This window comes from Acomys minous (genome assembly GCF_964271855.1).
Source record: "Acomys minous genome assembly, chromosome: 11".
Classification (NCBI taxonomy): Eukaryota; Metazoa; Chordata; class Mammalia; order Rodentia; family Muridae; genus Acomys; species Acomys minous.
This window is the reverse complement of record NC_140492.1, coordinates 60,994,149-61,016,922: the sequence shown is the minus strand read 5'-3', so window position 1 is coordinate 61,016,922 and position 22,774 is coordinate 60,994,149. Positions and strand designations below refer to the sequence as shown.

The 22,774-nt window shown below is 47.9% G+C and overlaps 1 protein-coding gene and 1 long non-coding RNA gene across 5 annotated transcripts in view; one reads left to right on the top strand and one right to left on the bottom strand.

The window, feature by feature from the left end:
• Positions 1-1,281: 1,281 nt before the first annotated feature.
• Positions 1,282-7,165, top strand: LOC311609045. Its single transcript, XR_014783248.1, has 2 exons — positions 1,282-1,740; positions 4,963-7,165. It is a non-coding gene; the product is annotated as an uncharacterized lncRNA (long non-coding RNA).
• Positions 7,166-7,284: 119 nt separating this feature from the next.
• TMEM44 (transmembrane protein 44) overlaps positions 7,285-22,774 on the bottom strand; it is a 34,173-nt gene continuing 18,683 nt past the window's right edge. For 2 of the 4 annotated variants that reach the window (XM_084801730.1, XM_084801732.1), the window contains exon 10: positions 7,285-9,615. In XM_084801730.1, coding sequence (XP_084657856.1) covers positions 9,505-9,615 — 111 coding nt within the window. In that variant the 3' untranslated portion in view covers positions 7,285-9,504. Of the gene's footprint in view, positions 9,616-9,944; positions 10,036-14,319; positions 14,353-22,774 lie in introns of all 4 variants that reach the window. The other 2 variants (XM_084801731.1, XM_084801729.1) reach the window with 2 other exon arrangements.

The following is a 22,774-nucleotide window of genomic DNA, read 5'->3' as shown; positions in this document are numbered from 1 at the left end:
TAGCCACAACAGAGGTAACAACAAGTAATATTGTTTTGTTTGTTTTACATACCTATCACTGGTCTCCTCTTACTATTTATACTTATTATGCCCTGCTTTGTTCTATATGCCTTTCTGTTGGTCTTATTATTTATTTATTTATTTACTTACTTACTTACTTACTTACTTACTTACTTATTTACTTGTTGGTTTTTCAAGACAGAGTTTCTCTGTGTAGCCTTGTCTGTCTTGGACTCTCTTTGTCGACCAGGCTGGTCTCAAACTCACAGTGATCCAGCTGCCTCTGCCTCCCTGAGTGCTGGGATTAACGGTGTGCACCACCACCACTCAGTGCTCATATTTATTTACTGATCACTGTGCTCAGATGTATACCCTTCCTTGTCAGTAGATGTATCTTATGTGGTATATACATACATACATACATATGGAACAGTCTGGCCTTGAACCCTTCTGATCCTCCTGCCTCCACCTCCCGAAAGAGCTGTGGTTGTGGGCATACAACTCCACAAAAACTGCAAAAGCTGAACACAGTTAGGGGCCCCAAACCCAGCCACTAAATCAGAATACATGAAGGGGCGGGCAGGGCATAGGAATGAAATCCAAACCAGTAACAAGCTGGAGGTAATTCTGATGCACACAGCCAGGGCGGAGGACTATTGCTTTAATTTAGTCATGGTCACAACCCGCAATGAACAGGCAGCCTTATTTCCAGGAACCGTCTAGTTTTCAATCCTCTTGCTTAGAGAGAAGCTGCTGGCAGAGCATGGCTCCCACCACCCTTCTGTCGTAAATGCGTGTCCTCATACGTGTGCAAGACATGCATGCATCCATGCACTCTGTACTCCTGACTTTTCTCTTGCTGTCTCTACGAGGGAGATCATGATCTGCTCTTCAAAGCCAGACTCAAAGGTCATATCCTTGGGACATGCCTCCCTGGTCTAGTTTTTCTACCTCCCAACCTTTCCCCTCAGGCACTGTGCGCTCCTCTCCATGTGACACGGGGCCAGGACTGGGAGTCAAGTACACTCCTCACAGACCCAGCAGGTTGGCCTGGACACTCTCACCTCTCAGAAAGTGTTAGTTGAATGAATATAAAGGAAGGAGTAAACGAGAGGAAAATGAAGGCTGGGAAGGCAAAGGGGGCAGGGGTGTGACCCATGCACATGCTAGCCAGCGAAGCCTGGGTTAATGTTGGCCCCTGCAGAGAATGAGACATTTGTTCCTCATGGTTACAGCCAGTTGGAGCACTGGCCCATCTCCCAGGAACTGTGGGTACAGAGAGAGGTGAGATGACGGCCCACGTGACAGAAAGATATTAACTATTCTCATTTTACCACTGAGGAAATTTAGGAAGGTAACAGACCTGAGGTGTAGCTCATGGGTAGGGCGTTCACAAAACATTAGCAGGGCATTGGTTCTCTTTCTTTCCCTCCAGTGGGATCTGCTCAGACTAAGGGATAGTCTTCACGGTCAGGCTAATTGGATTTCTTTTCTGTCTTTCTGTCTTTCTTTCTTTCTTTCTTTCTTTTTGTTTTTGTTTTTGTTCTTGTTTTTTGTTTTTCGAGACAGGGTTTCTCTGTGTAGCCTTGACTGTCCTGGACTGTCTCTGTAGACCAGGATGGCCTCGAAACTCATAGCAATCCACCTGCCTCTGCCTCCCAAGTGCTGGGATTAAAGATGTGTGCCTCCACCGCCAGGGTGGCTGACTGGATTTCAAATCGCTGTGGAACACACATCAGGGTGAGTCTGTGTGTGTGTGTGGGGGGGGTGTTTCTAGAAAGGTTTAGCTGAGTGGGGATGGTTGGGTCCATCCATGTGGGCTGGAGACCCAGACTGAACAAAAAGGAGAAACCGAGGTGTTCTACCAGGTGAGCAGTTACCACAAGCTCCGGCAGCCATGCCTGCCCTGCAAGGATGAACTGTATCCCTTCAAACTGTGAGCCCTTAGAAACCCTTCTTTCATGTTGCGTATTTGGTCAGAGTGACAAGAAAAGTGGCTGATCTAGTCCAGACCGAGCCCTTGCCTACCATCTCCTCTGGCAGCTTCTGGCCCTGGCTCCCCTAGGACACTGACTCACTTGGGACAATAGGTGAGTCATTAGATTGCCTACAGGGGACTATTTCCTGCCTAAGGCTCTATGAACTGGGTGACACGCTGCCACCCTTCTCACATATTTCAGAGTCTCCTCAATCCTGCCTGCTCACAATTTTAATGGAGCATACGGCTGGATAATAGCAATGTATTTGTGCGTTCAAAGACAGCCGGTAAGGGTTTTGTTTGCTTTTGTTTTATTTTGTTTGTTTTTTGTTTTGTTTTGTTTTTTTTGAGACACAGTTTCTCTGTGTAGCCCTGGCTGTCCTGGACTCCCTGTGTAGACCAGGCTGGCTTTGAACAGAGATCCACCTGCCTCTGCCTCCCGAGTGCTCTGGGATTACAGGTGTGCATCACGGTACCCTTCCAGGTGAGGGGATTTTGTTTGTTTGTTTGGTTTTTAAGAGACAGGGTTTCTTTTATAGTCCTAGCTGTCCTGGACTCATTTTTGTAGACCTGGCTTTGAACTCACAGTGACCTGCCTGCCTCTGCCTCCCCAGTTCTGGGATTAAAGGCGTGTGCCACCACCAGGTGAGTTTTAAGGAAAAGTGGAACTGCTCCTGAAAACCGGAAAGCCTGTACAAATGAAATCCTTTGTGCTGTGAGACGATGGCAGCTGGGTCCTCTTTGTGGCATTTTAGAGTTTAAAGAACTCTTTTATTGCTTGTTAGGAATCTTTGTATTTCCCAGCAGGCAGAAGAGGTGGACGCATATGTGAGATTAATAATAAGAACCAGGCGCAGTGGCTCACACCTCAAATCCCAGGAATAGGGAGGCTGAGATGGGAGGATCAGGAGTTCAAGACCAGCCTGGGCTACATAGTGAGTTTGAAGTCAGCCTGGGCTACATAGCAAGAGTCTGTCTCAAAAACCAGAAAGAAAAGAAAAAAAGGCGGGGAGGGAGGGGCTAACTAGAACCCAACAGCTGGTGAGTGTGGTATGAGTCAGGACGTGCTTTCTGGGTCTAAGGCCAGTGACTCTGTCTTATGTGTAGCAGGTGAGGGCCAGATGGAGACCCCCCCCAACACACACACACACACACACACACACACACACACACACACACACACACACACGGTCTTTACCCACCAGACAATCACATGCCTCAAAAGCCTGAGAGCAGGCTGCTCTGCTAGAGTTGGAAGCTGCACTCTACAGCCCTGGGTTTTATTGTAAACTATCTTATCTCAATAGGAAAAGGCAATTCAGGGAGAGAATTTCCTTGTCAGGACGCTCCAGGCTTTCCGTTTGTGCTGCCTCCCCAACCCGGGCCATCCTCATTGCTCTCAGCCACAGAGGCTCCTTATCTGACTCTTATCAAACGTTCCATCTAAGTCCTAAGGTCTGCTGTTTTCTCGGGGCCCGGACTAACTGGACTCTGTTCTACCCACCCCGGCTGGACAGTATTGCTGTGCTTGGCACTCAGCCATGCATGGGAAGCCGCTGAGAAGTGGCCCCTGGTCATCTCGCTCTTTCCTTCGTGGGGCCTGGGGACTTTAGTGCTTCGGTGGCAAGTGTGATTGATGTCACAGAGAGCCTTCTCAGATAGGGCTAGCACCGAAAGTCTTTCTTTAAGCCTTTACTTTCTCCTAACAGCTTACTTGGGGCGGGGGGAGGGGAGTCAATCTATAAAGAGTAAAGTGTGCCTGGCCTGGCGTGGTGGCACACCCCCTTAATATCGGCACTTGGGAGGTAGAGGCAGGCGGATCTCTGAGTTCGAGGCTAGCCTGGTCTACAGAGTGAGTTCCAGGACAGCCGAGGCTACCCAGAGAAACCCTGTGTATGTGGGCAGCAGTGGGAGGGGGTGAGGAAGGGTGGGGAGTCAAGTGTACCAGGCGTGGTGGCACTCACCTTTAATCCCAGCACTTGGGAGGCAGAGGCAGGCAGATCTCTGTGAGTTTGAGACCAGCCTAGCCAATGTGGTATGTTCCAGGACAGCTAGGCCTATGTAGAGAGACCTGTCTCAAAAGACAAACAATCAAACAGACACAAAAAAGGAAAATAGGATGTTTCTCTTTTCTGACTCCCCTCTCTTGTCCCTCTCCCTCCACCGTGCTTTTGTTTGTTTGGTTGGTTGATTTTTCGAGACAGGGTTTCTCTGTGTAGTCCTGGCTGTCCTGGACTCGCTTTATAGAACAGGCTGAGATCCGCCTGCCTCTGTCTCCCGAGAGCTGGGATTAAAGGCATGTGCCACCACACCTGGCTCAAAGTAGGATTCTTAATCTTCCCCAATAGGTAAATTTGTGTGCTACTGCAAAGTGATGAAGGTTTGAACCAGGGCTTCATTCTGAATAGCTTGAAAGTGACTGCCCGGCGAGGTGTGGTTCGTTCCTGTAATCCAAAAAACTCAGGTGCCTCAGACAGAAGGAACGACTTCCAAGCCAGCCTGGCTGACATAGTGAGCCCAGACCAAGATAAACTATTTAGCAAGATCCTGTGGCACAAACAAACGCACAAGCAGCAACATCCCGAGAACACAAATGTTTCTCAGTGTTCCTACGTTGCCTGAAAGAAAACCGTGTGAGAAGCCAGAATTACTCAGCCCTGTCTAGACCTAGGAAATCATCAGGGAAGAGCTGACGAGCCTATATTGGAGTATCAGAACTTTAGGGAATACACATTCATAAGATATGCTAACTAGGGCTGGAGAGGTGGCTCAGTGGTCAAAAGCTCTTCCAGAGGTCCTGAGTTCAAATCCTAGCACCCACAGGATGGCTCATAACCATCTGGAATAAGACCTGGTGACCTCTTCTGGTGTGCATGAAGACAGTGTATTCGTAGACATAAAATAAATACATCTGAAAAAAAAAAAAAGACATGCTAGCTAGTCAGACCCTTCAGAGCTTTTGAAATGGTTCTTTTTATGTGCAGCCAGGCAGTCCCCGGGAAGCACAGTGGTGACAAAATGTCTCTAATCCTTTGCTTTGGTTGTGGCGTTTGAGGAGCTCCAGGCTTGCACCGAAGGCTCCAAGTGCTGGACGCTTGCAGGGAGAGAAGAGTGGAGAGCTGTGGAGATCCCCTCGGCAGCTCCAAAGGCTGACGAAGGTCCGAGAGGGCTCAGGTCCACGCGACCTGGGAACGCAGACCCTGGGGTCTAGCTAAGGAGTCCCCGGACGTCCTGGTAGGAAGCTTCCACGGCGGCTCTGGATGTATACATAGCTGGTTGTTTCCAACTTTCGGTCTACCAGCGTCCCTGCCTAACTGCTGTGACTCCTTACTTAAGCTGTGCTTAACGGAAAGGGGAGATGACTTAGCTAAGAAATGTACAGTCTTGACACTTGTACATGGGGATGAAGCTAAGCGGCGGCGTGCTTGCTTGGAAGGCACAACAGTGTAGAGCAAGCTGTGCCCTGCTCTAGGTCACCCCGCAGTGTGAGGAGTAGCAGCTCTCAGGCTGCGCCTTGTCTGATGTAACTCCATTTCCAAGTCTCATGTGGCTCCATTCTGAGCGGAAGGCAGAGGCAGGGTGACTGTACGTTGTTGTACATGAGGACACAACCCTGAGTCCAGCAACATCCACAAGGCACGGACTTATCAAGAACTTACGCCTAAAAATAAAAACGCATCACTTATAAAAAATTTCAAAGTGCCTGGCGTGGTGGCGCATATCTTTAATCCCAGCACTTGGGAGGCAGAGGCAGGTAGATCTCTGAGTTCGAGGCCAGCCTGGTCTATAAAGTGAGTCAGGATAGTCAAGGCTACACAGAGAGACCCCGTCTTGAAAAACAAAACAACAACAACAAAAAAGGACAATACCAATGACCCCTCGCCCCTAGCATTTCCCTCCCCCTACACACACACACACACACACACACACACACACACACACACACACACACGCAGAGTTCTTCTGTGTAGTCCTGGTGACACTGTGGCTTAGCTTTCTGTCTCTAGTACAGTGTCCAGACTGTGGACATTGTCTCTATCTACCACTTGCCATAACTGCATTTGTACAGCTCTGTGCCTCTGCCTCCAGTAAAACTCATGACTCTGCCGCCCCTTTCACACCTTTGTAGCTATTTGTACTGCACACATACAATTACACGGTGGTATGCTCTGTGTGATCTGAGAGTTAGTATCAGCAATTAAGATCAAGAGAAAAGATCTTGTGTTTGCCAAGTGTCTGCCACCAAGGGACATCTCGACTTCCAAGAAGCTTTTGAGTTTACTGTTAATATATTTTGACATTGTGCAAAGACACGAGTGTCTGTTGCAGGTGGCAAAACAAAACAAAATGTCCAAAGGAAGCTGGAAGTGGGGCTGTTGGGGAATGTGTGGGCTGAGCGCCAATGTTTTCCTTATAAACTTTGGCACAGTCTGATTTTCTTTTGTTAAAGCATGCATGCACCTGTGCTTTTTTTTTTTTAAGTTGAATGTACTTCGGTAGAATGGTTTGCAGTACAGTTTCAGACTATTGATCAGTCGCAAATACACGACAGAATAGCCTTATAACTATCTTTTAAAAACCCAAAGGGAGACACTAAAGCCAGTGGTGCCCAAGCAGAGAGGCCAAGAGCCCAGGAGCTCGGAGTCCACTGGGCGGAGCCTGCGCTGCTCAGGGGCGATGGCAGTATAGTGCGCATGCGCCAGCCGCCGGGTCCTTTCTTCCCGGAAGCGTCCCGGGGTGGGGGAAAAAAAAATGCCTCGCTGCTGCCGGGCACTACACGCTGTCTTTCGAGGTCCACCGAGAATGAGCCTCAGAGTCAGAAGGGGAAACAACGCCCCGCGGAGGAGAGAGCGGGCTCCTCAGCCGGACCCTGAGGAATAGGAAGAGATGCGCCGGTCTCCTCCTCCACCCTCCGCAGCCGCCAGCGGGGTTCCGTGCGATTGGAGCTGGAACCCAGGAGTTTCGTGACGTGTCCTGCTCTGAAACAGCAGTCCTAAAGGTCCAGCGCCGTGTTTGGATGTCAGATTTAGGCAGAGAAGAAGCAGATTAGACGTTCTTCAGCTCTGGCCCTTGAAACCAGAGCATGTAGGACCTGTTGCAGGCACGCGTTTTGCCTCTGAGCATAGCTCCATCTCATTTAACTAAAAAATTAAGTTTGCTTGTTTGCTTGTTTGCTTTCACCTTTGAGACTGGGTTTTTGCAAAATCACCCAGACTATTCCGGAGCTTGGCGATCTTTCCCACCTCCTACTTTGGCCTGGAATACCTGGGATTACAGGCCAGTGCCACCAATCCCTAATTATATTAGGCTTTCTCTGTCATTTGAGCTAGCACCATTCTTGGACTTGTCAAAAGCTCTTAAGCACTGCAGTGCATCTGGGTTTGTTGGAGGCAGAGCCCCTTCTGCTCACACATGGCCTTTTAGCTTCAGGAAAGAAGCGAGGGGTCGGGGAGGATGGAGCTCACTGCCCGCACAGGCAAAACGTAAGTGGGCAGAGAAAGGAAGTGCAGACAACTTCGAAAGTATCATGGAGGCTTTGACTTTTTTTGATGGCAGAAATTGAACCCACTTGTGCATGCTAAGCATTTACTCTGCCACTCAGCTATATCATACCTTTAAAGTAGTTATCTTAAGTGGGTAGTGAAATTTAAAGCAGATGGGGGGCAGAGAGGGTGGAGCTGCTGCCAAACTGACACCTGATTCGATTCCCAGAACCCACATGGTGGAAAGAGAGAATTGACACCTGCAAATTGTCACTCTGACCCCCGTATGTGCTCCTTGGTGGAGGTGCAACATACACAGGTTAAAAAAAAATTGTTAAAAAAGACAAACAACACAATGCCAGACTTTGGTGGACACACCTTTAATCCCAGCACTCCGGAGGCAGAGGCAGAGGCAGGCGAATCTCCGTGAGTTCGAGGCCAGCCTGGTCTACAAAGCAAGTCCAGGACAGCCAGGGCTACAAGAGAAACCCTGTCTTGAAAAAACAAAACAAGCAAACAAAAAGCAATCAATAATAAGTAAATCAACTGAAACAGATTGTCAAAGCGTATATGAAATTTAGTTTCATAAAACATCTCTCTCTCTCTCTCTCTCTCTCTTTCTCTCTGGGGGCTGGGGGTGGGGTTGAGACAGGGTCTCTCTGTGTAGCCTTGGCTGTCCTGGACTCACTTTGTAGACCAGGCTGGCCTCGAACTCACAGCAATCCTCCTGCCTCTGCCTCCCGAGTATTGGGATTAAAGGTGTGAGCCACCACGCCCAGCTTCATATAACATCTCTTTTGAGTGTTTATAAAGAGATCAGCCTCTAGTTCTCTGCGTTCCAGGCTGGAATATTCCATTTCACCCCATCCCCCATGGCCCTCTAGCCTCACAGTGGTTTCAGTGGTTAAGACTATGAAGCAAAGCTGACTTCAGCAAGCCACCTCCTGAGAGAACCAAGGACCCAAAGCAGATAAAGTGGCTTTGAATTCTAGTTTCGAGGTCACCCAGGGGATTAGGAACCACGCAGAGACCTGCACAGTCAATCCACCTCCACCTGCACCCCGTTCTTTGCACTGTTGGGACTTACACCGCCCCTTAGGAGAATGTGGGCAACTGGGCAGCTGCGCCGGCGGCAGCAGAGTCACAGCCGGTCATGGGCCAACTGGGAGCAGAGCTGTGTTCCTTGGCACCTTTCCCAGTTCCCTCGAGGCAGCCTTCTGGGCTGGGATTCAGTGTTACTCCTGTGCTCGAACGTGAGACATCCTTAATTCACTCAAGTAAAATTTATTCACTCCAGTGTTTGCTCCTGCCCGGCCACATTCCCCCTACTGGCTCATGGTCACAGTATTCAAATCATCCTCAAATATCCGTGCTTTGCACTGTGCCTTTATCCTTTACACACTTTCTGTTTCCCGCTAAAGCGCACAAGACCCCATCATGTGCAAGCCCAGCCTCAGCACACACTTTGCCAAGTTGGAGAGAGTCCTGCTAGAAAGATTGGGCGGTGGTTGGTCACCCTTGCTCTGCCAGTGATATTTCACCTACTCAGGTAACCAGGCAGTCCTATATAACATGCGCCAGCTACGTTAGTGACCAGAGGACAGAATTCAGTTCCTGTATATGTGCCCAGGTCCCCTAGCTGGTGGACCCATCACCCGGGCATAGGTGAGTCTTGAAGAATGCATCCTTCTGAGATCCAAATGGTAGCTCCTGGTGAACAATATTTATGCTTGACTCCCATGGCTAGATCCCGTGTCACTCGGAAGAAAGCGTTTACCAACAAGGATCCATCTGTGACCTTGTAATCATCATAGCAAACTGCGCATGTGCAGATCTGTCCACCGGCCCCACAGCCTTAGCTCCATTCTCAGCCATGGTGTAGACTAACCGAGCTAAGTGACAGCTCAGGGTTCCTCCCTCCCCGGGAAGTTTCTGCAGCGACTTCCATTCCTGCCATGGGTGGCACTGTGGTTTGGTCCCCACCTAGTCACTGGCAGATGCCTGACCTTGAGTTCTGAACTGATGGGCAGGCTCCTGAAGATGTCAGACATCCGAGGTCAGGTCCACCGGGCTCAAAGAGCTCCTTTGCACCTGAGGCCTAAGGAGTTCCATGTCATCCTCGCTCCTCTCAAGGTTGACATCTTCAGGGTCCCACTGTGGAGAAAGGACAGAAAAGTATCTTGGTGTGACGGATCCTTTGCAACTATTACAGCCCAGCTCCCCAGCCCCACCCCAAATCCTGGGTCTCATGACCCAAAGGAAGACCAGGCAAAGTCAGCAAGCATAGCTAGCCAGGCCTGTGTTCCAGGATCTAGAGAGAGAATATAGCTTTATTAATTTTAGTGATACTGGGGTGGGGGGGGAGCGGGGGGGGGGGGGAGACCCAGGGTCTTGAGCATGCTAGGCAAAGGTTCTGCCACTGAGTGAAGTCTCCTGCCCCCACACAGTGTAGCTTTAAAATCAAGGAGTGACAGAAAACCTACCCTGAACGGACCAGCCCTACTTCCCTTTCCATTTCTCCCATTCATTCCCTCACCAAGCGCTGTCCTGAAGTCTCCTTGGTAAATAACACTCCTGGAAAAGAGCAGCCAAACTCAGTGCTCTTTCCAGCCAAAGGAAACACCTCCTCCAGCAGCAAGCTTGGCCCCCTGGAGCTGTAGTCCAGGGCGCCCTCCCCCTCCCCCCTGCCTCCACCACTCACTGCATCTGCAAATGGACAGCTCCAGCCTCTCCTTGGACATCTGCCTTGCCTGCCTGGAGAGGACAGCTCTGCCTTGGCCCCACATAGCCTTTCCTCAGCTGGGCGTGGTGGCACACACCTTTAAACCCAGCACTCAGGAGGCAGAGGCAGCCAGATCACTGTGAGTTCGAGGCCAGACTGGTCTACAAAGTGAGTCCAGGACAGCCAAGGCTACACAGAGAAACCCTGTCTCAAAAAACAACAACAAAACCCAAACAACATAGCCTTTCCTCTCAGCTTGAGACTCAGTGGACTTGTCTAAAGTAAACACTTAAAGGCCAACTCAGGGCTAGTAAGATGGCTCAGCGGTAAGAGCACTGGCTGCTTTTCAAGAGGACCTGGGTTCAGTTCCCAGCACCTACAGTGTAACCCACAACCATCTTTAATTCCATTTTCAGAGGATCTGATGCCCTCTTCTCTGGTCTCCTTGGGTACTGCATACATGTGCTATACAGACTTTCATGCAGGCAAAAATTATCCATACGCATTAAATAAAAATAAGAATTTTAAAAGCCATTTTAGGGCCAGCGAGGTGGCTCAGTGGGTAAAAGGAGCTTGCGGCTAAGTCTGACTGCACAAGTTTGATTCCTGAGACCCACATGATGGTGAGAGAGAACCGGTTCCTGTAAGTTGTTCTCTGATCCACATGTGAGCACACACACACACAATTTTTTTGGAAACAAGTTTTCTCTGTGTAGCCTTGACTGTCCTAGACTTACTTTGTAGACCAGGCTGGCCTCAAACTCACAGCGATCCACCTGCCTCTGCCTCCTGAGTGCTGGGATTAAAGGTGTGCGCCACCATGCCCGGTTGAGCATGATGGGTACCACCATGGCCAACTCTGATAAGAATGGCAACCTGAAATCTGCAGAGGTTTGAAAAGAGGGAATAGTCTCTGTGAGTATAGATGAGTTGTCTGCAAAACACCCTTCCACGGCGACAGAGAGTGAATTTTGCACATGATTTAAGACTGAGAACTTTACAGCTGGGCGGGATGGTGCATCCCTTTAATCCCAGCACTCCAGAGGCAAAGGCAGAGGCAGGAGGATCTCTGTGTGTTTGAGGCCAGCCTGGGTAGATGTCTACTTTGAGAGTCCCTGGACAATTGAGACTATGCAATGAAAGCCAATTACAAAATACAAAACAACAAACTGCAGCAGCAAAAATCCAGAAACAAGCAAAGGTCACGGAAGCTATGTCAGCTCGGGCTGAAAGACCTATTTGGGCAGAATCATAGATCCAGACACACACGCACACTCATAGGAAGATACTGTACCACCACAGATCACTTCTGTATCAAAGCTCAGTCTTGCCAGGCGTGGTGGCGCACGCCTTTAATCCCAGCACTTGGGAGGCAGAGGCAGGTGGATCGCTGTGAGTTTGAGGCCAGCCTGGTCTACAAAGTGAGTCCAGGACAGCCAAGGCTACACAGAGAAACCCCGTCTCAAAAAAACAAAACAAAACAAAACAAAAAAAACAACCTCCGCCCCCCAAAAAACCCAAAACACCAAGCTGGGCATGGTGACGCACGCCTTTAATCCCAGCACTTGGGAGACAGAGGCAGGCGGATTGCTGTGAGTTCAGAGCCAGCCTGGTCTACAAAGTGAGTCCAGGACAGCCAAGGCTACACAGAGAAACCCTGTCTCAAAATACAAAACAAAAAAAACCAAAACCAAACAAAAACAAAACAAAACAAAAAATACCAAGGCTCAGTCCTGAGAAGTCCCACACAAAAAAATCCTTCAAGTTGGGGCTAGAGAGATGGCTCAGTGGTTAAGAGTGCCACCTGCTCTTCCTGAGGTCCTGAGTTCAATTCCCAGCAACCACATGGTGGCTCACAACCATCTATAATGTAATCTGATACCCTCTTTTGCAGATAAAGCACTCATATGCAATAAATAAAATAAATAAATCTTTTTAAAAAATCCTTCAACCTCTGCTCTGCCCCCCCACAAAATCCTAGCACTCAGGAGACAGAGGCAGGCAGATTTGGCAGGCAGATTTCTGTGAGTTTAAGGCCAGCCTGGTCTACAAAACGAGTCCAGGACAGCCAGGACTATAAGAGAAACCTTATCTCAAAAACAAACAACAAACAATAATAACAGCAACAACAAAAACCCCAAAACTTCAAGACTCTCAGGTAATGCCCACAGTGCATCAACTCTACAATGCACATTTCAGCTGTGTTTTGAAAAGGAACCTAATTTAATTAATGGTTTTCCTATATAACTGAACCAAGATCTGCCTCTTGGTGATTAAGAACCCCACAATGAGCTAGACATGTGGCTCAGTGCATTAAAAGCCTTTGTTTGGGGCTGGAGAGATGGCTCAGACGTTAAGAGCACTGGCTGCTCTTCCAAAGGTCCTGAGTTCAATTCCCAGCAAACACATGGTGGCTCACAACCATCTATAGTGAGATCAGGTACCCTTTTCTGGTGTATATACAGGCAAAACACTGTGTATATATGATAAATAAATCTTTTTAAAAAAGATTTTGTTTGCTTTTTGTTTTGTTTTGGAGACAGGGTTTCTCTGTGTAGCCTTGGTTGTCCAGGAATCACTTTGTAGACCAGGCTGGCCTCGAACTCACCGAGATCCACCTGCCTCTGCCTCCCGAGTGCTGGGGGTATTAAAAGTTTTGGCATAACCATAAGAACCCTGTGACTCCAGTGATGCGACTCCAGGGGTGGAGACAGGAGGATTGCTGGGCTTGCCATCTGCCAGTCTAGCTGAAAAAATACAAGGCACAGGTTTACGGAGAGGTCCTGCCTCAAAAGAATACGATGGAGAGTGGCCTCCATGAATACTTCATGTTCTGTTCTAACTTACACACTCATACACACACACACACACACACACACACACACACTGTTAAAAAGATCTCTGCTACCCAGTGGCCCTGCAGAACCTGGCACTGACATAATTTGGTTCACATAGCTCAGTCCTCTGTCTCTGTCTCGGGTTGTGCAAACTTCCTGTGCAGTTGTGGTTGCAGACTTGGCCCATCTAACCAAACCTGCATCAAAGATTCTCCGTAAAACAACTGAGTGGCCTTTAGCCTCCGAGCCATGAGCTCAGTGGCAGAAGCAGGGCCTGCTTGGTCCTCTGTGGATGGCCCCAGTACTTTCTGTGACTACTGTTGGCAAGTGCAGACCCAAGACCTAGATCAGAGATCTCAGAATGTGCTCTGACCCAACAATGCCAGAGGCGCCATGCCAGCAGTAGCTGGGCTGATGTTGGGGGCTCTGATGATGGGCTGGGACATAGAATTTAGCATCTTAACAAGTCACTACAGGACGTCTTATATGCTCCGATGCTTGAAAGCCACTATCCCAGCTCCTGAAATGCCTCTTTTTGTTTGTTTTTCAAGACAGCGTCTCTCGTGTAGCTTGGGCTCTCCTGGACTTGCTTTGTAGACCAGGCTGGCCTCCAATTTACAGAGATCTATCTGCTTCTGCCTCCCAAATTCTGGGATTACAGCCGGGTGCCATGGTACCCAGCTTCTTAAATGCCTCTTAAGTTGTTCTTGTTAACCCTGATGGATTCACCTGACTGAGAACAGAAATAGTCCGGCACTTTGAGCAGGTGAACCCTTTAACTTGGCTTAAATCTTAAAAGGCATTTAAGGGGCTGGAGAGATGGCTAAGAGGTTAAGAGCACTGCCTGCTCTTCCAAAAGTCTGGAGTTCATTTCCAGCAACCACATGGTGGCTCACACGCATCTATGAGATCTGGTGCCCTCTTCTGGTGGGAAGGCAGAACACTGTATACATAACAGATAAATAAATCTTAAAACAAAACAAAACCAAAAAAACAAAAAACAAAACTAAAAAAAAGCCAGGCGTGGTGGCTCATGCCTTTAATCCCAGCACTCAGGAGGCAGAGGCAGGCGGATCGCTGTGAGTTCAAGGCCTGGTCTACAAAGTGAGTCCAGGACAGCCAAGGCTACACAGAGAAACCCTGTCTGGAAAAACCAAAAAACAAAAAACAAAAACAAAAACAAAACAAAAAAAACCCAACAACAACAACAAAAAGTCATGTTCTCCATTCTAACAAAAACAAAAATGGAAAAATTAACATAGAAGTCCCTCCCCAAAGAGATCGAACACTTGTCCATACCTGCTCCAAGTTTAGGGCTTCCCAATACTCCTGCTGTAGGATAAAAAGAGACAGAAAGTGTTGGACAGATGGTGCCCCTGCCACAGAGCAGAGCTAGGAGTCAGCTCAGGAGCTCAGTGAACCAGGAGCCAGAGCCTTGGATGGTGGGGGGTGGGGGATGGGAGTGGGGGATGGGAGATGGGGGTAGGGATAGGTGTGGGGTGGTGAAGGGGTGAAGACAACATTCCAAGAAGTAGCAAGGCGGTTGCTATTGGCAGAGTAATTAAATTAGTAAGTTAGTTAAGTGATCAAAAAAAAATCTAATCCCATGATTGTTATGCAGGGCTGCAGGTTCTGGGAGACATGACTTACAGAGACTCAGCAATGACTATGACTCGAAATTATGGAGGCTGGTGGTTCTAATAATAGTAATAACAGTAAATCTTCTATTTATTAACCACATAGCTGGGATGATCCAATGCAAACTCATAAAACTAAGAAGAGAGCAGCTGCAAATAAAATCTCCATCTCGAAACACGGAGGCTTGCCAAGCAGCTTAGAGTCATTTGTACTCAGTGGTTTATAGCGTGGTTGGTTCCACTCCAAGCCTCAAGTGTGTCTGACTCAAGTTCCTGGAGGGGCAGCACAGACTGTCTGCTGTGGTTCCCCGTCTCTTCATTTGGTGCCTGGGAGACGCGTGCTTTTGACACAAGAGCTAGGAGTCACAGCTCATAGGCTGCTTGCAGCTGCCCATTAGGCTGCCTCGCAGGGGATGGATTTAAGGTTACTGGCCCGTGAAAACAAAGCTTCCGCTGTTCCACTCTCTGACTTGTTTTCTGGTGACAGGATCTCAGGTAGCTAGCTGAGGCTGGCCTCGAACTCACTACAAAGCTGAGGTTAGTTAGCCTTGATTCTCCTCCCTTTATCTCCCCAATGCATGTGATGACGTCGTGCCTCACTCTTTAAATGTTTATTTTGAAATGCTTTAAGTATAGGTTTCTCAGTCACACACAAAAGCAAAGGAACAGCGAATGCCGGTAGGCAGCCTGCTGCCCAGTCTTCTGATTTGGTATTTTAAAGTAAATCACTTTATATGCAAATGCCTTAGGATGCTTCCATAGATAATAAGTCCTCATTGTGACGTCATGACTAACCCTAATCCAATCCCCTTGTACCTCAGCTAACTTCTGCAGCACCCGTAACCTCCATCTTATTTTGCACGGGGAGGAGGGATTTACCATGAAACCCAGGGCCTCCCGAATGTTCACCTTCAATTTTTATTGTAGCTCAAGCTGACCTTGAACATGTGGCAGTTCCAAGAGCTGGGAGTTTAGGTGAGACATTAAACCTGGCCTAAGCATTATTAATTCTACCAGAACTGCGCCTCTAGGTGCCATCCTTTTTCTTTCTTTGTTTGTTTATTTCTTTCTTCCTTTTTTTTTTTTTTTTTAAGTTTTTAGAGGCAGGGTTTCTCTGTGTAGCCTTGGCTGTCCTGGAACTCTCTTTGTAAACCAGGCTGGCCTCAAACTCTCAGAGTTTGCAAGGTGTGCAACCACCACGCCTAGTGCCAGACTTCTTTTGAGAGGCTTGCGGGCCAGAAGAGGGCATCAGATCTCATTATAGATGGTTGTGAGCCACCATGTGGTTGCTGGGAATTGAACTCAGGACCTCTGGAAGAGCAGTCAGTGCTCTTAACCTCTGAGCCATCTCTCCAGCCCCCACATCCATCTTTTAACGACATTCTTCTGGGGAAATGTATGGAAAATATTCATGAGAAGAAGTACAAAGTACGGAAGTACAGTTTACTAAACTGATGTAAAGTAGGGGCTGAGAAAGCTTCGTGACTTTAAAGTGTAATGGAAATAAGAAGAGAAGTTAAATTCAAAACTGCTTTGCTCTCCCTTAGAAAGTATAGACATTCTGAGCTGGGCATGGTGATGCACGTCTGTAATCCCAGAACTCAGGAGGCAGAGGCAGGTGAATTGCTGTGAGTTCACGGCCAGCCTGGTCTACAAAGCGAGTCTAGGACAGCTGAGGCTACACAGAGAGACCCTGTCTCAAAAAAAAAATTAAAAATATATATAACCATTCATGAAGATGTAAAATGGCTTTTGGCATGTTACAGTTGCTGTGCACTTGCTTCTTTAAGAAGTGTCTCAGAGCGCAGTGTGCTGTCCTGGACCGGATCCAGCCGGTGGAAAAGCGCTGAGATCCAAACAGAGCCTGGAGTCCAGCTGGTAGAAATGTACTGGGTTCATTTCTTAGCTTTGCTAAATGTAGCACGTTATGTAACACGTGAACAGAGCAGTTGGGCAAAGGGCAAATGGGAAATCTGTACCAATTTTGAAAAAAAAAAATCTGTACACCCAAAATTACTCCAAAATGAAAAGTTTATTTAAAATGAAGCAAGCCAATAAGCAGGCCTGAGTCTACCAGCCGGGTGGAAGCGAAACCTTTACAGACTTCCCAAGCCAGCAACAGCAAGGACTTCATGAGATTTAAGGGGAGCGCCCTCTGCTGGAAGGAGTAGTTTGGGGTTTTGGGTTTTGTTGTTAGGGTTTTTGTTGTTGTTTTTGTTATTGACAGAGTCTCTTTGCAGACCAAACTAACCTCAGACCAGCAACCCTTCCGGCCTCTGCCTGCAGTGCTGGAATTACAAATCCACACCACCACACCTGGCTTTTAAATTAGCATTTTAAACCAACATCCCAAGAAGCTCACTTAATTCAAGTCTTTGTGCGGAGCCCTTATTAGCATTCTGCTTCAGTCTGCCTACCTATGATGTCATCGCTTCTCTGCCACGGGGGCGTGGCCCTCCCAGGGCCATATAAAAGGACAAACCCTCCATGTGGCTCTCTCTCTTACCTCCTCTCTTTACCTCCTCTACCACCCTACTTCTCTCTCTCTCTCTCTCTCTCTCTCTCTCTCTCTCTCTCTCTCTCTCTCTCTCGTGCCCCTGCCCCCCTTTCCTTCTCCCTCGATGCTCATTTAATAAACTCTGTACAACATAATATCTGGCACCGTGCCTTCTATCTATCACTGCTTTAATTATTAAATATAACATTGCCTTAATTATTACATATAATAGCTCTCTCCTCCCAAAAGACTAGCAATAAACAAATGTTTTCAGTCTTTCCCTATTTCAAGAACAAAACAAAAAACAAACATATGTTGTTGTCGTTGTTGTTGTTGTTTGTTTCTCAGAGAAAAAGATTACAAAATAACATGGGAAGGGCAGTGGAGAGATGGCCCAGTGGTTGAGAGTACTGGCTGTTCTTCCAAAGGCCCCGGGTTCAATTCCCAGTACCTACAAGGTCGTTTACCACTGTAATTTCAGCTACAGGAGTTCCAACACCCTCTCACAAATACACATGCAAGGAAAAAAAATCAACGTACATAAAATAAATAAATAAATGCTTTTTAAAAAGCCATGCCAGCCTGCACTGGGGAGGGGTAAGACAGAGGATCTGAAGTTTTTAAGTTCAAGTTTTCAGCAACATATTGATTTAAAGCTAGCCTGGGCCGCATAAGACTCTATTCCAAAAGTACTCATACACCTCGGACTGGACATGGCTCATCAGTTAAGAGCACTGGCTTTTCATCTAGAGGACTCAAGTTCGAGTCCCAGAACCACATGGTGGCTCACAGGCATCTGTAAGAAACTCCAATTCCAGAGGATACAGTGCCCTCTTCTGGCCTCCTCAGGCACTGCATGCATGTGGTACACAGCCATTCATGCAGAAAATACTCAGCCTCATAAAATAAAAATAAAATCGTAAAAGTACACACACACACACAAGTTCTATATTCTATTCTTTCTTTTTCCTTTTTTTTTTCTTTTTTGGTTTTTTCGAGACAGGGTTTCTCTGTGTAGCCTTGGCTGTCCTGGACTCACTTCGAACTCACAGAGACCCGCCTGCCTCTGCCTCCCGAGTGCTGGGATTAAAGGCGTGCGCCACCACCGCCCAGCCTATATTCTAGCCTTGTGAGAGTTTCTTTCTGAACAGTTCTTGAATAGCCTTCTGAGAACAATGATCATAATCATGCCATATGTATAATGATGACGTATATATTTACAATGTTTACACTGCAGTAAAGAGCAAAAGGTGCAAATACTTTTTCTCTTTTACACTCAGTAAACATTTCCATAGTCTTTATCCTTTAGGATAGGATCTTGACACGTCATGCAAGCCAGCCTCCAACTCCCAAGGGACTGGACCTCCGGGTGTGGCCACCATACCTGGCCCCATGCATGCTTAAATTATTTCCAAGGCTCTGATTCTGTCACCTCTGTGCATCATAGCGCTCAGTGCTTCAATTCATGAGTCTCCTAAAGCATGTTTTCCATGCTTCTGAAATCCAGAAACATGCGCTGGGGCCAGGCGTGGTGGCGCACGCCTTTAATCCCAGCACTCGGGAGGCAGAGGCAGGGGGATCGCTGTGAGTTCGAGGCTAGCCTGGTCTACAAAGCGAGTCTAGGACAGCCAAGGCTACACAGAGAGACCTTGTCCTGAAAAACAAAAACAAAAACAAAACAAAACGAGAGAGAGAGAGAGAGAGAGAGAGAGAGAAGAAAAAAAGAAACATGCACAAGTTTTTTTTCTTTTTTCTACACAGCACGTGGCAGTATTTTTATTATTGTCGTTATTATTATTCCTGAGGAAGTAGAAGGGAAATAAGGTCATATTCTAGGTTTAAACTATGCACTATGGGAACCAGAGCACCGGAGACCATCTATTCAGCTACCTCTTCTTATATTGGGGAAGAAGTGACTGTTCCTAAGACCAGGGAGGTCACATTTTCATAATGGCCAGAGAGAGACAAAACAGTTTCATCTCCTTGATTGAACTAAATGGATTTTCCTTTTTGCCTCTTGCAAACCTTAAAATCCTACATCATATTTCCCCAAACTCTCATCTTTTTTTGTTTGTTTGTTTATCAAGACAGGGTTTCTCTGTGTAGCCTTGGTTGTTCTGGACTCACTTTGTAGACCAGGCTGCTGAACTCACAGCAATCCATCTGCCTCTGCCTCCCGAGTGCTGGGATTAAAGACATGTACCACCACGCCTGGAAGTTTATATATTTGAATGCTTGGTTCCCAGTGGGTGGAACTATTTGGGAAGGGCTAAGGGGTGTGACCTTTTTTAAGAAGGTGTGTTACTGGGCTTTTAATTCCCTTTGCCTTATGCTTGTGCCTCAAGATGTGGGCTGGAGAGATGGCTCAGAGGTTAAGAGCACTGACTGCTCCTCCAGTGGTCCTGAGTTCAGTTCCCAGCAACCCCATGGTGGCTCACGACCATCTATAATGTGATCTGATGCCCTCTTCTGGCCTGAAAGTGCACATGCAGCCAGAGCACTGTATACAAAATAAGAAATAATCTTAAAAAAAAAAAAAAGATGTGAGCTCTCAGTTACTGTTCCAGCACATGCCAGCCTGCCTGCTGCCATGGTCGTGGTGTCTCATCACAGCAACAGAAAAGTGACTAAGTCAATGACTGAATAACCAATTACATAGCACTTGCACTGGATCAACTAGCGTTAGAACCTCTCCTCTCTGACTGCTTCACACTCCCTGCACTGCTCTGTGGCAGGGAGGGAAACGGGATACGCTGCCTGAAGCAATCCATAGGCCAGGAAGTGCTCTCGGGAAGCGCAAGGCTTTCCAGCAAGGCGGGACTGCTCTGGGTGGTCTGACTGGCCGACATCTCCAGCAGGTCTGTACAGGCTCACTGTGCTGGATCAGAGAAAGCAAGCCTCGGCCCACGGTGGATAGGCTTCCTTTGTGAAGGTGGCACAGCTTCTTCAGAAAGATGCTAAGGTTGGAAGGGAAGGGCCGCCTGGGAGAGGCTATTGTGTGTGCAAGCGATGTGCAGACTCCTACATCTATAGTCTTACTGATGCACAGTGAACCTTGGAGCACATGGGGGGGGGGGGAGGGACACAGTACACAAGGTACACAGCAGTGTTGCTGTTCAAGTGCTCCTCTGGTCAAGGTCAACCACGGCTTCTGGGCCTTGAGCCACAGAAACAAAAACACTCAAGAGCAGTTGTGAGTGTGCATAGTGCGCATGTGTGTCTCAGGTGTCTAGGCTGCCATGGACGCAGCAGTTATCAGGGACACTGGCCCTCTTGGCTGGTGGCTTACCCTCTGCTTTCCTGAGGGAAGTCTTTCTGGTTTGGGGTACTAGCTGTCTCAGGGCTTCGTTGCTGTGAAATGACACTAGAACCACAGAAACTCTTCTAAAGGACAATATTTAATGGGGACTTGCCCTCAGTTCAGAGGTTTAGTCTGTTGTCATCATGGCGAGGAGCATGGTGGCACGCAGGCAGACATGGTGCTGGAGAAGGAGCTGAGAGGTCTACATCTGGATCGGCAGGCAGCAGGAGGAGAGAGTGACTCTGGGCCTGGCTTGAGCATCTGAAACCTCAAAGCCCCTCCCCCACTGACACACTTCCTCTAACAAGGCCACATCTTCCAATAGTGCTACTCCCTATAAACCTGTGGGGACTGTTTTCATTAAACAACAAGAAAACAAAAAACAAAAAACAACAACAAAAAACCCCACCACATTGGCCCACTGTAAACAACCTTCACCACCAATCCACCTTTATACCCCCCATTGTGCAGGGGACTCAAGAATGCTCTACAACATCAAAGCTCTTTCACACTCAGCCTTGGCTGGCCCTTTGTGCCTTTCCATTCTTTCTGCCATTCTCAGGGCAGGCCCAGTGTTTTGAGATGGCTTTATAGGTGCGCCACTGCCCTTGTGTTAAGTGGGTTCCATGAATAACATGTGGATTTGCGGTCTGTAGAGTGTGCCTTCTCCTGAGTATGCTTAAAGTCCACACAGACCATGCAAAATGGTCTTTCTATGTGGCTATCCCTCATAATCAGGTTTGAAAAGTGTTCATCTGTTCTCCTGAGCAGTCTTCTTCAGTGCTACACTGAAGACAGGCCAAAAAAAAAAAAAAATGAGTTTTCTACACACCCTGGCTATTTTTATATCAACTCAACACAAGCTAGAGTCATCTGAAAGAAGGGGACCTCAATTGAGAAAATGCCTCCATAAGATCAGGCTGTGGGCAAGCCTGTAAGGCATTTTCCCAATTCGTGATCAATGCGGGAGGTCCAGCCCACTGTAGGTGGTACCACCCCTGGGCAGGTGGTCCAGGGTTCTACAAGAAAACAGGCTGAGCAAGCCAGTAAGCAGCACTCCTTCATGGCCTCTGCATCAGCTCCTGCCTCCAGGTTCCTGTTCTGCTTGAGTTCCTGTCCCGACTTCCTCCAGTGATGGACTGTGATCCGGAAGTGTAAGCCACTTCCCTTCCCGACTTGCTTTGGGTCATGGTGTTTCATCATAGCCATAGAAAAATGACTAAGACATTGTGGTTCTCCCAGGGGAGTGTCCACAGCACCTGCTAGCCTAGACAGTGATTGTTAGAATTTAAAAAAAAAAAAAAAAAAAAAAGAGGAAAAAAGAGGCCAATCCAAGATTTGAACTTAGTGCCATAAGCTCTGAAACCTGCTTTGTTTCACCACTGTGCTGGCAGAGATGGTACCCAAGAGCATAGGCAGAACCAGGCTTGTTCTGCCTCGTCTGTATTGTGCCTCTGTCCTCAGGGGGTGCCTGTTCAACACAGGATAAAACAGTAAGATCTACAGTCAATCCCAGTGATGGCAGAAGGCATGAGACCTGCAAGACCACAGGTGGTCCGGTGTGGTGGCGCACGCCTTTAATCCCAGTACCCTGGGAGGCAGAGGCAGGCGGATCTCTGTGAGGTCAAGCCAGCCTGGTCTACAAACCCAGTCCAGAACAGCCAAGGCTAACACAAAGAGACCCTGTCTTGAAAAACAAAACAAACAAACAAACAAAAATCAATAGTACCTGTATAAGACTCTGCCAGAAGTTGGGTGTGATGGCACATGCCTTTAATCGTAGCACTCAGGAGGCAAAGGCAGGTGGATCTCTGTGAGTTCAAGGCCAGCCTGGTCTACAAAGCAAGTCCAGGACAGCCAGAACTACAAGGAAGGAAGGAAGGAAGGAAGGAAGGAAGGAAGGAAGGAAGGAAGGAAGGAAGGAAGAAAGAAAGAAAGAAAGGAAGGAAGGAAATTGATAAAGGATAAAGGTGACCGACACTGAGTGTCCCCTAGGCCCAGCTACCGGCCTGGACAGTGGAAGAACTCATTCATTCACCTAAGGGGTCAAACAGAGCCCAGGTGATCAATGACAGATTCAGCCCACAGGGATGGGGGAATGGACAGATTCAGCCACTCAGGAACATTCAGGGCAGAGGGGCCGGGAGTGGCAGGAGCATCAGGAGGGAGGAGGGCTGTCCTGGAGCCTGAGGTGAGTGCCATCAAGCATGCATGTGAATGATGCTATCTTAGGGATGAGACAGGCTAGGAGCCCAGGAAGTGATCTCTGAGGCCTCTCATCCCCACCTTTCCGTCTTCCAGGCGAGACTTCTCAAGGCG